Consider the following 17,749-nt stretch of genomic DNA (forward strand, 5'->3'; position numbering starts at 1 on the left):
GACCTGACAGCATTAATCTACAGCAATAAAAATCCTGTTTAGTGTCAGGTGTATTTAAAAAAAAAATGTACAATGCAGTTTGGTTACATCCAGGTTCGCAAAATCATTCATTTCAGCAGAAGATCCGTCGATGAATCCGGTCCTAGTGTTCGCAGTAGCCGGTGGAGGGCAGAGGCGGGCAGCTGGATGCGGGTTAAACAGAGAAACGGGACTCACGCTGCTCATATTCGGCGAGCGCCGAGCGCACATGCATGCATCTGGATGCTGAAACCCGAAAACCCGATCTCCAGCTCCTCTGAACACATCCAGAGCGAGAGAAGCATCTCAAACGCGCTATTATACAGTGAATGCGTGCGCGCTCTGAACTAATGAGCAACTCATGCAGAGGAGTGTGAGCGCGTCTGTGGAGAGCGCGTAGATGAGAGCTAGAGGGCGGCGGCGCATCGCTCCATTCCTCCAGTCCCGGGACCTTCTCCTGATCTCTCCCGTGAGGAACACACGCAGAACTTGGGTCGCGTAACGGCGTCGGTCCTCCGCGCACCACCACCGTAGCTCCGGTGTCACGGCTGAACCAAACCGAAGAGGGAACGAATATTCCGCGCCGAGGAGTTTTCCAAACTCCAAAGTCATGGGGAAAAACGGACGTCAGAGATTTGGATTGGGATTAGTGCTTCTCTTTCTGTGGATTCTGCTGAAAATAGTTGACGCGCAAGGTAAGATAACCAATTCATTATAGAGAGATTTTCATGTGTTGCTTTTAGTTTATTTATTTTGTATATATACATAATTCATTTTACATTATATAGGCTATTGCAATGTTTATTTTACTCACACCATCGGAACGTTATTTGTCTTTTATTTTATTTCTCACTTTTCTTGTCGCTGATTTTTGTGCATGTTTTATGCAAACAGTCATTTTTTGTTTGAAATTGAGATCTGATCTGGAATTTGAGACCGCAAAGCCACAGCTATTCCTCAGGAGTATAGCCCCTAGACTCTTAAAAATAAAGTTTTTATTGGCATTTATGGTTCCAAGAAGAACCTTTAACATCCATAAACATTTGCATTTCACTGAAGGTGCTTTTGAGTGGATAAGGGTTCTTAAGATTATTAAAATGTTCTTCACAGTATAAGAAAAAAATCAGTATAAGAAAAGGATGACTTTCACTGGATGTGGATCAGGATCACTGAAAGGTTCTCAGAATGGTTCTATATCTGCGAAAAAACCCTTATAGTGGGGGGATATATTATTATTAAATCATTTAGTTTAATGCCGTGAGGGAATTTCTCATGGCCTTTTATTCATTGACATTTTCTGTCAGTTGTCGGGCGCAGTCTCTAGCAAAGACAGACTTAATTTGAAATACGTTTACAAAAAAGGATTGGTGAAAATGTTGTTATTGAAAAAAAAAAAATCTATATACAGTTATTGACAGCAGGCTACTTAAAGGGTTAGTTCACCCCAAAATGAAAATGATCCTATAATTTACTCACCCTCAACCCATCCTAGGTGTATATGACACAATCAGAGTTATATTAAAAAATATTCTGGCTCTTATACAAGCTTTATAATGGGAGTGAATAACTGAGATTCTGAAGCCCAAAAAAGCGCATATGGCTCCAGGGGGTTAATAAATTCATAACTTTGTAAACTATAATCACTGGCTTCAGGTACAGCCGTACGTGCGTCTAGTTCCGGCGACGTATGACGTAGGATAACGTAAGCTTTGACGCCTCTCGCGGTTCAAACAAACAGGGCTGGGCAACAAACTCAAGCACATTTCTCTTTAAAAATTCTCGTTTTAAACTTCTAATTCGTGAACGGTGTTTTATTTTGCTCTATCCTTTCTTGTACGTCAATACGTCATGTGTCGGGATAGAGGTCACTCTTCCGCTGGAACTAAACTCGCGAATGGCTATTACCGGAAGCCGATGATTCAGAAGGCCATATTAATTACTTTTATGATGGATGGATGCGTTTTTTTTTTTTTTTTGGCTTCAAAATCTCAGTTACTATTCACTCCCATTACAAAGCTTATAAGAGCCAGGATATTTTAGTAATTAATTTGCGATTAATCACGATTAATCACATCCAAAATAAAAGTTTGTGTTTAAATAATGTGTGTGTACTGTGTATAATTATTTTGTATATATAAATACACACACATGCATGTATAGCTTTAAAGGGATAGTTCACTTTGAAATTTATTTTTGATATGTTTTAGCTTACTTCAAGGGCATCCAAGATGTAGGTGTCTTTGTTTCCGCAGTAGTTTCAATTTGGATATTTTTAGGTCAAACCGTTCTTGTCTGTCAGTCATATAATGCAGGTCGATGGTCACTGTATCAAAACACAAGCACAGAGTCCAAATTAAAACAATTCCCCATCGTCCAAATGAAACAATTCCCCATCATAAGTACACATTGATGGCCTAAGACACGAAACGAGCGGTTTGTGTGAGAAAATGAACAGTATTTATATCGTTTTTACCTCTTGTAACACAGCACACGTCCAAATGATCTGACGGCGCGGGCGGGTATAGATATATACATAGATGTCGCCTTGGCTACTGCAGTTCATTGGAACGAAACCGTAGCCAAGCGACATCTAGTGTATATATCTATACCCGCCCGCGAGCGGGTATAGATGTATACACTAGATGTCGCCTTTGCTACTGCAGTTCATTGGAACGAAACCGTAGCCAAGGCGACATCTATGTATATATCTATACCCGCCCGCGCCGTCAGATCATTTGGACGTGTGCTGTGTTACAAGAGGTAAAAACGATATAAATACTGTTCATTTTCTCACACAAACCGCTCGTTTCGTGTCTTAGGCCATCAATGTGTACTTACGATGGGGAATTGTTTCATTTGGACGATGGGGAATTGTTTTAATTTGGACTCTGTGCTTGTGTTTTGATACAGTGACCATCGACCTGCATTATATGACTGACAGACAAGAACGGTTTGACCTAAAAATATCCAAATTGAAACTACTGCGGAAAAAAAGACACCTACATCTTGGATGCCCTTGAGGTAAGCTAAAACATACCAAAATTTATTTTCTAAGTGAACTATCCCTTTAAGAAAAAGTGTTATTTATATATAAAATATTTATATTTATATATGCTATAATATAAATGATTTAAAGTATATGCATGCAAATATTTCTTAAATATATACATGCATGTACGTGTGTGTATTTATATATTATATACAAAATAATTATAGACACTACACACACATATATTATTTAAACACAAACTTTTATTTTGGATGTGATTAATCGTGATTAATCTTTGCCCAGCACTATTTTTAATACAACTACAGTTGTGTTTGGCTGGATGAAGAAAGTCATATACATAGGATGGATTGAGGGTGAGAAAATTATGGGATATTTTTAGTTTTTGTTTGAACCAACCCTTAAGTTTTCACATTGTATTATCCGATACTGATCTGATGGAAAGCGCTAGAGCCGCGTTATGTTGCTGTCGTGGCCTATTCACGTGACAGCGATTTCGCACGCATTTATGTAGCCAACTTTAACTCGCAATGTGATTTTTGTAGTTATTAGTTTGTTGTTTCTCCTGCTGGATAGGTTATTTATGAAGCATGCATGGAATTTTGTTATTACGGATTCCAGCGGGAGATTCCACTGAAACACTCAGCCGGATAATAACTTTTAAATATTGTAATCATTTACAATATATTCTAGGTTTTTGTTGAAATATGTTTGTTGAATGTATTATGGTGTGCTGATTTGACCGCTTTGATAATTGACTAGCATTTTTTTTATTTATTGCCAGTCAAAAATGTATATTCTGTCATCATTTATTCACCCTCATGCCATTCCAAACCCTTATAACTTTCACACAATGTCTCTGTCAAGTGCCATCTTTAACATATGCCAAGTTTGAACAGGCACAAGCACAGATGTAATGTGAGAGCTGTGGTGGAGGATGAGATTTCACTGAACAACAACTTCAATTTTGGTCTGTTCCCCACACAAATCTATCATATTATATTGACTTTTATGGAGCTTTTTAGAGTTTGACAGCATAAATCACTATACACTTCCAATGTATGGAAAACAGCAAGTATACTTTGTTTTGCATGGAAGAAAGAAAGTTGTATACATTTCTAATGACATGAGGGTGAGTAAATGATTATCATTTCTAAGTAAATTATTCCTCTAAAATCAATTTTTCCTCTGCATGTGATCTTTCGTTTTATAGTTTTAGGTATGAGATAATGCAATTTTGCTCTTGCTCCAGGATTTACGGGAAGTTCTGTCCTAAATTTGGTATTCATCACTCTATATTATAACAATGCAAAGCATTTTCCCATTTCCATCTGTGTGAATGCGTGCTGTAATGTCGAGTTATGAAATTAGAGAGCATCTGTCTTGTGTCTCGGTCTTTGCAGAGTGTTTTATGAGTCCGTAATGGAATCAGAGTTCATATGTGACTCCAGTCTGCTGAAGAGCAGGACGTCGTTAGAGGTTTCTAAGTCACTTTAAGGAGACAAGACAAAGTGGGAATGACTCCGTTTGTATGCCGCGTGTGAGTGTGTTTGTGTGCTTAGGGTAAGTGGTGGCCATCAGCTCGGAGACACAAGAAACCAGCAGCCCATTAAAAAGCCATTAGCTAAGGCCGTCTCTCTTGCCGTCGAGTTTGTGTTTTGTGTCAAACAAACAGCAAGGCAGAGAGAGAGAGCGAGAGAGAGACAGAGAGAGACGGGGCAGTGTGATTTCAGAAAGAAAATCTGGAGGTGCACTCTTAAAGTCAGCGTAAAATCAAAATGGACTATTATTTATTTTCTTAACAGCGATTTATTGCTTAAATTACATTAAATAAATAAGTTGCCTGTGAAACAACATCCCATTTTTGCTAATATCATCAAACCCATTTTCAACTCTTCCTGTTCAGTTCCTGTTTTCATGATCCAGTCAGTTTATAATATATCAAATTAAGTCCCGACCTCAATTTTATACTTATATTGTTCAAAATTTTGGGGTAGGTACAATTTTTTTATTTTAAAGAAGTCTCTTATGCTCACCAAGGCTGCATTTGTTTGATAAAAAATACAGTAAAAATCTTGTAAAAAAAATTTTTTTTTATTTGATTATGTTGTAAAATGTAATTTATTCCTGTGATCAAAGCTGGATTTTCAGCATTGTTACTCCAGTCTTCAGTGTCACATGATCATTCTGAAATCAGTCTAATATGATGATTTGATGCTCAAGAAACATTTCTGAATTATTATCAATGTTAAAAACAGTTGTGCTGCTTCATAATTTTGTGGAAATATTTTGTAGAATCAAAAGAACAGCATTTATTTGAGATAGAAATCTTTTGTAACATTAGCACTGTCTTTACAGTCACCTGTGATCTATTTAATGAATCCTTGCCGAATGCAAGTATTCATTTCTTTTTAAAAAAGTTGAATGACCCACACTTTTTAATTTAGTATATGCATTTAAAATGGGTTGCAAACTGTGCTGACTTTAGTGAAAAACATTCACGTTGTCTCCAGAACGTACAGTGAAAACCCAATTTCGCTGTGATCCCGGGAATGGTGCTGCTTGGATTTGTCTTGTACAGTTCAGCAGGCCAGCCTCATTTTTCACGCAGCGCTCACACTTTTCACATATCGACCCGTGAATGTGTGTGTTTTTGTGTTAGGAGTGACAATAACGTGTAAGAGAGGATCTTCGAGATGAGCCGAGAGTTCACGCGCAGTTCTTAACCTCGCTGTCTGTGGTGAATAGTGACTTCTTCTGTTCTGTAGAATCGGTTTAATGTTTTCTCCGAGCACAGCTGCCCACACACATCTACAGAGACTGTAGACGGGCTGTGTACTGTGATTGAAGTGGACATTCATTGGTGGTGTTTGCTGACTTAAAGTATTAAACTTTGGCATGTAATTTGTACTGGCAACAACCCATAACGCTCTTCCATCGTGATGGCAAGTTTTGCATGGGCGATCGCCACTCATTTTGTAGTTAAATCTAGCCGAAGTTTGTGGTAAAATTCGACTGGTGATATTCATACTTAGAGTTTCCACTAATGTCAGCTGGGAATCCTCATTCGTAATTTATAGGAGATTAAGAAGAGAAATATAAAGAGAGTGCCATTGCTTCAGGGAAAAAGTACCATGATCCTTTGCAGTGAGGGCTTTCAGCCAATAGGAGACGAGCGTTGCTGACATTAACCTGCTGACCTCTGGGCATGAGTGCACTCACTGTTGAAGAAATGCATGTTTTTAATGCGAGTGTGATCTGTTTGTAGAGTCGTGCTGAATACAGAAGAGTGAGTGAGCGGCACGCAAGGTCTTTTGTTTTATGCTCTTCTTTGCCTTCTTTGTTTCTTTTAATTGGATGAATGTAACGCAACTGTCATGCACACAAAGACAGTCAGAGATAATGTGTGTGTGTTTGTGAACATCTAAAGGCCCTTTCACATGACTCGCGTCAGGGTTTTAACGTGACTCTCGACATAAGCGTCATGTGCCGCTTTGACCTCCACATGAAAAGAGTTACATATCATGTCAAAGGAGAGCGATTTCACAGGGTTGCTGGGAAATGTTATTAAAACAGTTATTTCATGATATCAGTTATTTTCACGAGAAAATATGACAATATTTTGACAATATTGATTATAATCTTAATATTTGTGCATTTCCTCAGCAACCGCTTAAAATAGTGTAATTCTTTGACCAAACAGCTGTAGAGTATTATTTTATTTATCTTTGTAAGTATTCTTTTTACTATTACATTCTTCATTAATATTTTAATAGCTTTTATTTTTTCACTTTTCATTTCAATTTGTGCTCAAGGTTTAGTTATGCACTTTTGTCATTTTTATTTATTTTTGTAATATTTCTGTTTTGCTTTAAGTTTAAGTATGTCAATTCAACTTAAAAAAAAAAATTGGCTAACAGAAATGAAATAGGTTTTTAAATTTAAGCTGGTTATTTATCCTTAAAAGTTTAATTTTATGTTTAAGTTATCTTGCATTGGTCACATGCTTTCATGCTTGCGGTTGCCAGATGTCAAGAGTTTTATACCCCAATCAGAGCTTTTCCCTTAAAGGAGAACTCTGGTCAATTTTAACATTGAGCTAATTTTTTTGTACATTTGGAGTGCTGTCAATACAGAGAACAACGACAAAAATCGGTGTTGCCTACACCGAGTTATTCTATTTTTAAAATTTGCACCCTGTTGACTTCAATGGGGCAAGTACTAAACCTGCTTTTATTTAAGCCAGCGCAAATACCTGTGTTTACATCCTGTTTTCGGTTGAAGACCAAAGTAATCGATTGCCGAGTTCACGCGCGTGATCATAGGTAACTAAACCTACGCGTGTGAACTCGACAATCGATTACTATGGACTTCGACCGAAAACAGGATGTAAACACAGGTATTTGCGCTGGCTTAAATAACATCATTTTTATACATATCTTTCACATCTACTGCAGTCAGATTCATCGTGTTCACTCTGAAGGAATCACTCACATTTTCTGTGCACTTGTAATGACACATCAAGGATGTTAAGAGGCTAAAAACAGGTTTAGTACTTGCCCCATTGAAGTCAACAGGGTGCAAATTTTAAAAATAGAATAACTCGGTGTAGGCAACACCGATTTTTGTCGTTATTCTCTGTATTGACAGCACTCCAAATGTACAAAAAAATGAGCTCAATGTTAAAATTGACCGGAGTTCTCCTTTAAAGGGATAGTTCACACAAAAATGAAAATTCTGTCATCATTTACTCCACTTTATGTCATTCCAAACCTGTAAGATTTTCATTCATCTTCAGAACACAAATGAAGATATTTTTTATAAAATCGGAGCCAATTCTGTTCTCTCCACTGACATTGATTTAGGCTTTTCTTCACATATAAACAATGATCAGCAAACATAAACAGAAGCTCAACCGAACCTGCTTTACGCGCGAGAATGAACCTCATTGGTTCTTGCTGAAGCTCAAACATGATGCGTAACACAAGAATGAACCTCATTGGTTCTCGCACGTCAAGCGAACATGCTTGAGCCTCTGTTTACCACAACCGATGTGTTAGTTGATGAATGTTTATATGTGAATAAAAGCCTAAATTAAATATTTTCATCATATACTGTAAAGCGATCGTTGTACTTCAGAAAATGTGGACTAAAGCGCTCAATTCATATGGATTAGTTTTACGATCTCTTTTTGAAGCATCAAAGTTGTAGTTGCGTAGCTGTCAATGGAGGCACAGAAATCTCTCAGATTTCATCAAAAGGACCTTCATTTGTGTTCTGAAGATGAACGAAAGTCTTACGGGTTTGGAACGACATGAGGGTGAGTAATTAACGACAGATTTTTTATTTTTGGGTGAACTAACCCTTTAAATGGATACATTTTCTGCCCAGTGTATTACTTAATCTTCCCGAACAGGCAACCATGCACTCATGCTTCCTCTGCTCTGAAAAAAGTGCTGATGATCTGAAAACACCGGTGTGGCACGCAGGGCAGAGCCGAGAACTGTGGGAATGGTGTGACACACACAGGTGATGCTCATTAGCACTAGCGCCACCCGCCATTGTCTGTTCCCATGGCTCTCAGCCCCGTCCTGCAAACCCCGCAAACTTGTTAGACGAAGTTTAGCGATCTCCACTGCCAGTGTTTCCTTTCACGCGGTCGTTTGCTGTGACAAAATCTGCAAGCAAACATCAGTGATGAACTGTAATATATCTGAACGGGAATCTCGACTATATTTTTTGCGACTGTTGTTGCTGAATAAATGCACACAACTTCTGTGCCAAAATACAAATTCTTTTTTGTTGCTGTTTTATTAGAAAAACATTAACATGATATGTAATTGTTGAAGTTAAAGCGCCCCTATTATGCTTTTTTAGATATGAAAGGGTAACTCTCGCCAAATTGCAACCTAGGCTATTTTTGTTAATCTACCCGAGGCAAACTTTTGTTTAAAAGCATAATTAGAATGGAAAAGCCACTTTTAAGATTGACCGTAATCTCGTTTTAGGTCAAATTGCCTTGTGAATGGGAGTGAATGGGGCACTTTTATGATAGCATCAAAATCGCTATTTTTAAAACACTAAGAAGGCTCGACACAACATGAAACTGTGCTGGAAGTATCACCAGGGGCTCTACACATGAACTCCAGCATTGAGAACATTGTTTGTGTACACAGAGTTTACTAAAAAGAAAGGTTTTGTACGACTCACTTTATCAGTAAGTGTTTCCGGTGGCTGGAATTTTGTCAGTCAAAAGTAGTCGATCTCCGAGTCCGAATGCAACGTAACATGAGGAGAGTAAAGATCTTTCCATCTTTCCTATGTTGTCAATGCTCAAGTTTATGTGTAGAGCCCCTGGTGATACTTCAAGCACAGTTTCATGTTGTGTCGAACATGTTGTGTTTTAAAAATAGCGATTTTGATGCTATCATAGTCGTGCCCCAAGCACTCCCATTCAAAAGACATTTTGACCGAAAATGAAAATACGGTCAATCTTAAAAGTGGCGTTTCCATTCTAATTTTGCTTTTACACGAATGTTTGACTCGGGTAGATTAACAAAAATAGCCAAGGTTGTAATTTGGCGAGAGTTACCCTTTAAGTTTAATGTAGTGTGCAATATAGCTGTGTGTGACTGTAAAAGGTCTGCAAAGTTTCAAAGATCAAAAGATAAACGGAGTTAATGTCTCCTGAAAGAAAGAACTGATTCTGAACAGTATGAAATGAGTCGTCAGAAATTCCAGCACGAACATAGGTTTGTAACAAATTTGCATAATGTCAGTCTATAGTCTTCAAACATTCAATGTCAGCATACGGTCCTTCTCCCGCCCTCAAACACTGTAGTTGTAGCTGAGGCCTGGAAGAGTTTGTCGACATGTACATGACATGACATGACATACTGTAAAACCAATGCCAGTGTTACTGTTCATATCACTGTGTATAAAGAGCTGAAATTCGGATATGGAAATAGGCGTTTGGTTTCTGACACGTGCTGCAAGCGGTTGACCAATCACAACAGACTGGGCTGTCTGACCAATCAGAGCAGAGCAAGCTCTCGGTAAGGAGGGGTTTCCGATTCCGAATCATTTATTGAACTGTTTCAGACACTGTGAGAAAAGAGGTTATGGTGCAATCTAGGGCTGTACTCAACCAAAGAAAATCTTGGTCGACCGAAGTCCTGAAATTTTCGACTAGAAATCGACTAAAATCGACTAAAAATGACGTTAGAAAAAAACCCCGTTAAATTAATTAGATGCGCACTTTGCGCAGGACTTGGTAGCCTTGTTGTCCGCCTAAATGAATTATAAATAAACATAAACAACTAGTAGGCTATTTGCAGTATATTAAATCGTTTTTGACCTAATTATTTTGCACTGAAATGAGTCTGACACTCGAGTTTGTCAGCTCTGACGGCGCTGCATCACGTGCACCTGCGCAATATCATAGCTTATGATTTCCGAAAATAGTACTATGTTGTCAACTAGTGATATCATCACAAGAACTGTTGAGGAATATGCAACATAATTTAGACAATTATTTTTGTCATATGTTATAATAAGTTATAACTGTCAGACGCTATCATTTCACCGTGCATGTCCTCGCACCGAGCGAGGCTGAACATGAGCTCAGCGTCGCAGCTGAGACACGAATAGACTATTAATATTAAATTAAAGCTTTTACTCTTAATAAACACAAAAGGCACGTCCACTTTAATAAAAAAATAATATTTATTAAACAAACCAGATCAAGAGCAGAAACGAAATAAAGTGCATAACTGAAAAATAAAGCATCCTAGGCTCAAAACTAACACACCAACAGCACAGCACAATTGCGCATTAGGCTCCAAATAAAAAATAAAAAAGTTAGGTTATGACACTAAAACATTGAAATATGCTAATTCTAATATGTTCATATAGCCTACTCAAAACAGACAGGGCAAGCTAACGCAGACAAGTGAGCTTAACGTTACCACTTTTAGATGATATGTCATGTTTGTCGTCAAGCTGTGGAAAACTGTTGCTTGCAAACTTTGCATTCGACCTTTTTCATGTTATCAATTTTAACAAAATGCTGCCACACTGTCGATTTCTTTGTTGTTGACATGTTAGAAGAGGACTGACTATTAAAGGGGTCATATAATGCCATTTTTGTACAAGCTAATATGATTCTTTAGGGTCAAAATTAAAAGTTTGTAATATACTTTAATTAAAAATTCTCATTAGTATTGTAAGAAAACACTAATTTTACCTGGTCAAAAACAGCTCTGTTTTCAGCACGCCGTTTCAGTGCATGTGTCTTTAAATGATAATGAGCTTTGCTCACCCCGCCCCTCTGTTTTGTGGGTACACCGTATTAGACATTCTCTGACTGTATCTAACACAATAACCACGTGTTATTCGTTATAAACGTGGGATTATGAATTATATTGAGAACGTCGTACATAGAAAACATGCCGTAATGTACCCTGAGTGTAAACCTTAGACGCATTCATCGTGAAGCCTGCAGCAAGGTTTGCAAATTTCGCAAAGATTCATATAAATACTAATATAAAGGTTAATAAAACATTACACTCACATCTTCTGGAGGTTCAGCAGGAACACGTTGGTACCGATCCGTTTTTTCTCGTTTGTGAAGCTGTCTGGTGTGAAATGATTCGCGCAAACATGAAAGCACAGACGATCGTGGGGAATCCCCGTGAGGGAATCCCCGCGTCAATCCTTTGGGCATATCGCTTCAAAAACAAAACTCAGCCACTGCTTCTTCAACGGCTCGGATTTAGGAACATCCAAATGACTGCTGTGTTCCTTATTACATCTAAGAACAGAACACCACAATCGCTTAGACGCCATTCTACTCCAGCATATCAACAATGGCGGACTACTATGACGACGGCTGTCACAGCTTGCTCAGGGCGGGTCTTGTGTTGAAACACGGCTGTCAATCACAATAGCGGGAGGGGCGTACGATCTTATGACGTCACAATATCGAACGGCTTGATTTCAGAGATGGTCAAACATATAAGGAGATTAAAACAAAACCACTGGATGGATTTTTATCATGATAGGATGGTTGTGTACAGGCACTGCCAACAGACATTTCAGTGCAATCAACTTGTAAAAGTGCATGTACCATTATATGACCCCTTTAAACGCTCTCACAATTAAATAAATAATATTCAGCATCAAACCTTCTATGCTCGACGCTCTCTCTTGGGTTGGACTAATCCAAAAAAGGTGAAAACAAGGGGGGTGTTTTGAAGACAGACTGTTACAGTGAAACAAGGGTACTCTGAAAACACCCCCATTAGCAGTTAGTGCTTTCCACCTGATGAAATGAGCGCGCCTCAGCGCGGCAAAACTGATGAAATAAACGCGGCAGAAAATCGACCAATCAGAATTTTGGTCGAACCAGAACGTATCGACCAACTAATCGACTAATCGACTAGGGCAGTACAGCCCTAGTGCAATCGATATTATGAGAAAAGTGTTTTTTGACCTTGGATGAATGTAAAACTATTGTTAGGGACCTCCAAACAAACAAACAAATATTAGGGATTCAATATTATAACTTCAATATTAGGGATTTCACTGGTTTAGCCTTCAAGAGAAGCTTCTTTTTTGTACCAATTTTCATAGAGAGTGTGTTAATTTATATGTTAATATAATACATAAGGAAACTAGATGAGGTAAAATAAAACATGCATATTGGCGTAGGAAAAGTGAAAGTGCAATAATTCTGATGAACTATAAAGTGAACATTTTCATAATTAATAATCGTGATTTATAATTTTTGAGCAAAATATTAGTGAATATCAGTGTAACCATTATCGTGCAGCCCTAGCCTGCGGATTTCATGTTCAATGCATTTAAACTGTCTCTCTATCTCTCTTCAGGCAGTGTGCTCATCAGAGACTGTAATGACTGCGATTATGATGGTTATATATCACCTCTGAGCTCTCTCTCTCACACACACACACACACACACACACACACACAAATATCTCAGCACAGACGGTCCGTCACACACAGCAACACACGGCCCGTTTGCTCCCGCAGCGGGTTCACTTGCACAATAAGAGCATTGTGTGCGTCACAGTAACACTGAGAGTCGGCCTTGCGAAACGCAACTTCTGTACGGACGAGAGTGAGTTCTGGAGGGAAAAATGGGGCCAACGGAGATGCATATTTACATGATGCGCATGTTTCCCAGGCCTTTGATCATGGACGTTCGCAGTAGTCAGCAGTAGCGTTGTGATTCTGCTGTGTTGGGGATGCTATTCTTAGCATGGATGATAAATGTAAAAACGCTCTTCGGGAGAAGCTGCACTCTGTTCGTGCCACGTTTTCTGTGCACAAATAATGATGGTCTATAAAAAATTACGCTCTTCAGCTAAAGGACTAACATCTGTGACCGGTGCTGTACTTTACATGAGCACTTGACAGCTTCATCAGCCAATCACAGCAGCCTCAGCTACATAGAGGCGGGAACAGTGTCCCTGTACCATGTGTTTCAAGAGTGTGTCGCTGTGGCCTAATTACGGGAAGTGTCTTATATATGAAATTTGGTACACTGTATATTTAAGCAAGTGGCTGAAGATGTACATCACCTTGACGGTATCTAGTGACCTAAATGACATAACAGCAAAATTCATTTTGATTGAGTTTAATTAAAACAATTATTTTCAATTATTTGATCAATTATTTTAATTCAATTCAATTCACATTTATTTGTATAGAGCTTTTCACAATAGATATCGTTTCAAAGCAGCTTCACAGAAAATGCATTTGTCTACATTACATTTTAATTTATAAAAGAAAAATTGTTTTCGTTAATTGAAATAAAGTAGATAAACTTAAAATAAAAACTAAAAACTTAAGTTAAGTACTAATTTAAAAGTTAAAATAAGTATCATGTGACACTAAAACTGATGCTGAAAAATCAGCTTTGCACCACAGGAATAAATTATTTGAACAATATTTCACAATATTACAGTTTTTACTGTATATTTGATCAAATAAATGCAGCCTAGGTGAGTAGAAGTGACTTATTTAAAGAAAATGACATTTTCTGTATATATAAATGCATATGTACTAGCATACTACTCTTACTATTTCTGCCATACTTTTTCTCACCATATTGTCAGAAACAGAAGAGTATTATACCACAGAACACTAAATGACCTGATGTACTTGCCCAAATATTGAATCGACAATTAGGGTTTTAATTTCATGTATGATAACTGAATGCCAATTAGTTGCAACTTGCAGATGTCATGTGACCAGGGCTGCGCGATCGTGATATGGCTTAGTGTGATTATCAAATCAAAAGGTTGCGATTTAAATAAATAAATATATGCACTGCATGTTTCAGAGTAAATCTATTATTTATTATTACTATTATTGTTACATTTTACATGTATTTTATAGCCATATTAATATATAATCACAGCATTTTGGCCAAATTGTGCAGCCCTGCAAACAAGCACAGCAAAATTGTATTTTTTTTATATCCAATTTTTATTTAAAAAGCCCAGTTAGATATTTTCTTCTCTAAATCATGCAGCCCTACATGACAGCCATATCCAGTGTATAGTGTGCGCTGAGCAGTGTTCTTTAAGTACTATGTTAGTATTCCATTCTGATCATATTGTAACCCGTTTCCCAGAAGAGAAAGACTGTAAATTTTTAATGCATATATCTGCTAAAAGGTGTCAACTTTTAAGAGTACGCTAGCATATTGATAGACATGTACTAAAAGCCACAAAACTTCCATTTTGATTTCACTGGGCCTGTAAAAGCATTCGGATTGTGATCCAATCCTCCAGGTCTGTGCTTGCACAGCTCTGTGATTTTGGGGGAATGAAGCTGATGTAAATGTACGGCAACACAGTCCATTATTGGCCTGCTTGGAGCTTTTTGGTCAAGCTCATCTGATCTCCTTTTCCTGTGCGTTCCTAGTTCTGCTTCACATTCAGGTTTAGATGCTCTTATCACTTTGACTGCATGAAAATTCATCCCTGCTGAACTATCAAAGTCCACAGATGCCACACAGAGAAAACCCTCGCATGATTTGATGTTGTGTGTCAGAACTGGATTGAACCTGATATTTGGTGAGGTCGTGAATGAAATCTGTTTGTGTGATTGGTTCTGACCGATATGATGGGAATAATGATCACGGTAAGGGAGAGATGCAGTGTGGTAGTCGTCTCATTAACAGCAGCAGGTGCTTCGTGTAGGAACTGGTTTGAGGTTTCAGAAATTCTCAGCGGGAAACAGAGATTGTCTTTATGTGATCTGCACACATTGTCTTTCTCTCTGTCTGTCTCTCTTGGGGTGCGCTTGTTGTCGGCGTTGAAGATGGTGAAAGTGAGGAAAAAAGGAGTTGTTTGGACTTTGAACTTCTCAAAAGCATCCTGACTCTTACTGATGTCTTTGTCTTTTTAAAATGTCATCTACGCACAAGGAGCTTTTTAAAAGAGACAGAAAACAACCAAAGAAATCTGTAGATCCCTGTTGTTTTTTTTCTCTTTCCCTTTCCTTTTTTTTGAACAAAAATCAATCTATGACCCTGTTCCAGAGTTCTGTGATGTGACAGGATTTCCATTAATAGAAAGAAAGATAGGTAGAACAACAGATGGATAGATAGATAGATAGATAGATAGATAGATAGATAGATAGATAGATAGATAGATAGATAGATAGATAGATAGATAGATAGATAGATAGATAGATAGATAGATAGATAGATAGATAGATGTTTATACAGTATATTTGTAAATGCATGTTTTCATGGATTAAATGAGATGTTTATGCAATCTCCTAATTAAATTAGCATAGACTGAATTAAGCCCCTGTGTCTGAGTGCGTTGAAGCATTTTGTTTTTTTTTATGAACAGATCATTTAAATGCACTCACAGTTTTGTTGTGTTATCTCACTTGTGGTGATTGTTCTTGAATGGTGTAGAGACTAATAAGAGATGTTTATGTACACATGGAGATCTCAGCATAAACTGAAATCCATTGGAAATCTGGAAAACATTCATTCATTCATTCATTCATTCATTCATTCATTCATTCATTCATTCATTCATTCATTCATCCAGAATTCATTCATTCATTCATTCATTCATTCATTCATTCATTCATTCATTCATTCATTCATTCAGAATTCAGAATTCAGAATTCATTCATTCATTCAGAATTCAGAATTATTAATGTCTGTTGGCTGTGGATAATAGGGTAATTGCATGTCAAATCAACCAAATTTCAGAAATCTCCCAAGCTCAAATTTTTTATTTTGTTAATTTTTTTTTCTGAAGAAAGACAAACAAATAAATATTGATGAAAGCCAAAATATTAAATGTCGTGGATGAATATTTATTAAATAATGTGCTATTTTGTAGTGGGGGGTCAAATTGACATTTTTCACCTGAGATTTGGAGCCAGGTATAAAAGGCTCCAGGTTTCAAGTATAAATGACTAGAAATATGGCAGCATCATTATTTTATTTTTTAAAAAGAGATTCAATCTGTTGACTTTAGCTATCTTTGTTGCATTATATGCCAACAGTGACAGTTCAAAAATGGGAAAAAAATTGTTTCAAGTCCCCCCCCCCCCCCAAGTTTGCAAGCCTGTAACTCCAGAGGTATTAAAGATATGTAAAAAAAAAAAAAAATTTAAAATTTTGGTTTTGGTTCTTAAGAAACGTTTCTTCATTTTGAAGGCCATATATGGTTTTAATTCCAGAGATATTAAGACCTCAAATATAGCTCCAAGAATAAATTGCTAAATTATACACATTTTCAATGGTCAAAAACCAAATGTGGGTCACTTTGCACACAGCTGATACATCTCTGAGTGCCAAAAATACACTGAAATTGTCAAGTTGTGGAACATAAACTGTTCATAATATGCTATTTTTGAATCAGTTTCAGAGATATTTGTAAGAACAGCTTCTGAAGCTAGTATTGTAACTATATGTTTGAAACTAGTTTCATGCCTCCTAGGAAAGTGTGCTTGCTTTCCCCACACATTGTGTTCACACCAATAAATCAAGATTCGTCTGAACTAGATTGTTTAGGTATTACTGTTATTGTTATAACGTGTGTGAAGCATTGTCAGATTGAGTTGTATCCACTGCTAAGGGACATATTTGGTGGAATCGCCGATAATACCTTAAACTTTGAAACTTTTAAGTGGTCCTCACAATTGAAAAGGTAACCCTGGGTAATTCTAATCCCCAGTTAAATGGGATCCTGGGTTATCTTATTTTATGTTTCACACAGCTCATACTTCACCCGGAGTTAACAATTAATCCTGGCTATTCAGAATCTCACTATACATTCCTAAACCCTGGGCTACAGTTCCTTTTTGGTTATATGTGGCATTAACAGTCATGACCGGATAAACACAAAATCACATCCGGTTGCAACCATTGAAAATAGGTCAAATTCGACAATTTGGACACAGAGCTGCATTGAGGCCCCAATATCTCTGGGATTGAACCATATAGGGCCTTAAAAATGGAAATCCCCAAAGAAAAATTTCTTAGGAACCAGAATCTAAAATCATATTAAAGGGATGGTTCGGAGTAATAGGGTCCTTTGCACCATGACCTCGAGCCAAACACCCCCCAGAAGCCTTTTTGCCAGGAGCCATCAGGCAAGTGTTATTTAAATAAACTCCTGATGTACTTACAAACTTTCCAATGCCTCGTTTTATGAGTAC

At 37.5% G+C, this 17,749-nt stretch overlaps 1 protein-coding gene across 3 annotated transcripts in view; it reads left to right on the plus strand.

Annotated features, from left to right (window-relative positions):
* Positions 1-223: 223 nt before the first annotated feature.
* unc5ca (unc-5 netrin receptor Ca) overlaps positions 224-17,749 on the plus strand; it is a 156,666-nt gene continuing 139,140 nt past the window's right edge. The window contains exon 1 of one of the 3 annotated variants that reach the window (XM_081365378.1): positions 224-713. In XM_081365378.1, coding sequence (XP_081221504.1) covers positions 629-713 — 85 coding nt within the window. In that variant the 5' untranslated portion in view covers positions 224-628. The remainder of the gene's footprint in view (positions 714-17,749) is intronic. The other 2 variants (XM_081365376.1, XM_081365377.1) reach the window with 2 other exon arrangements.

The sequence above is a fragment of the Scardinius erythrophthalmus genome (assembly GCF_964197995.2).
Source record: "Scardinius erythrophthalmus genome assembly, chromosome: 5".
Classification (NCBI taxonomy): domain Eukaryota; kingdom Metazoa; phylum Chordata; class Actinopteri; order Cypriniformes; family Leuciscidae; genus Scardinius; species Scardinius erythrophthalmus.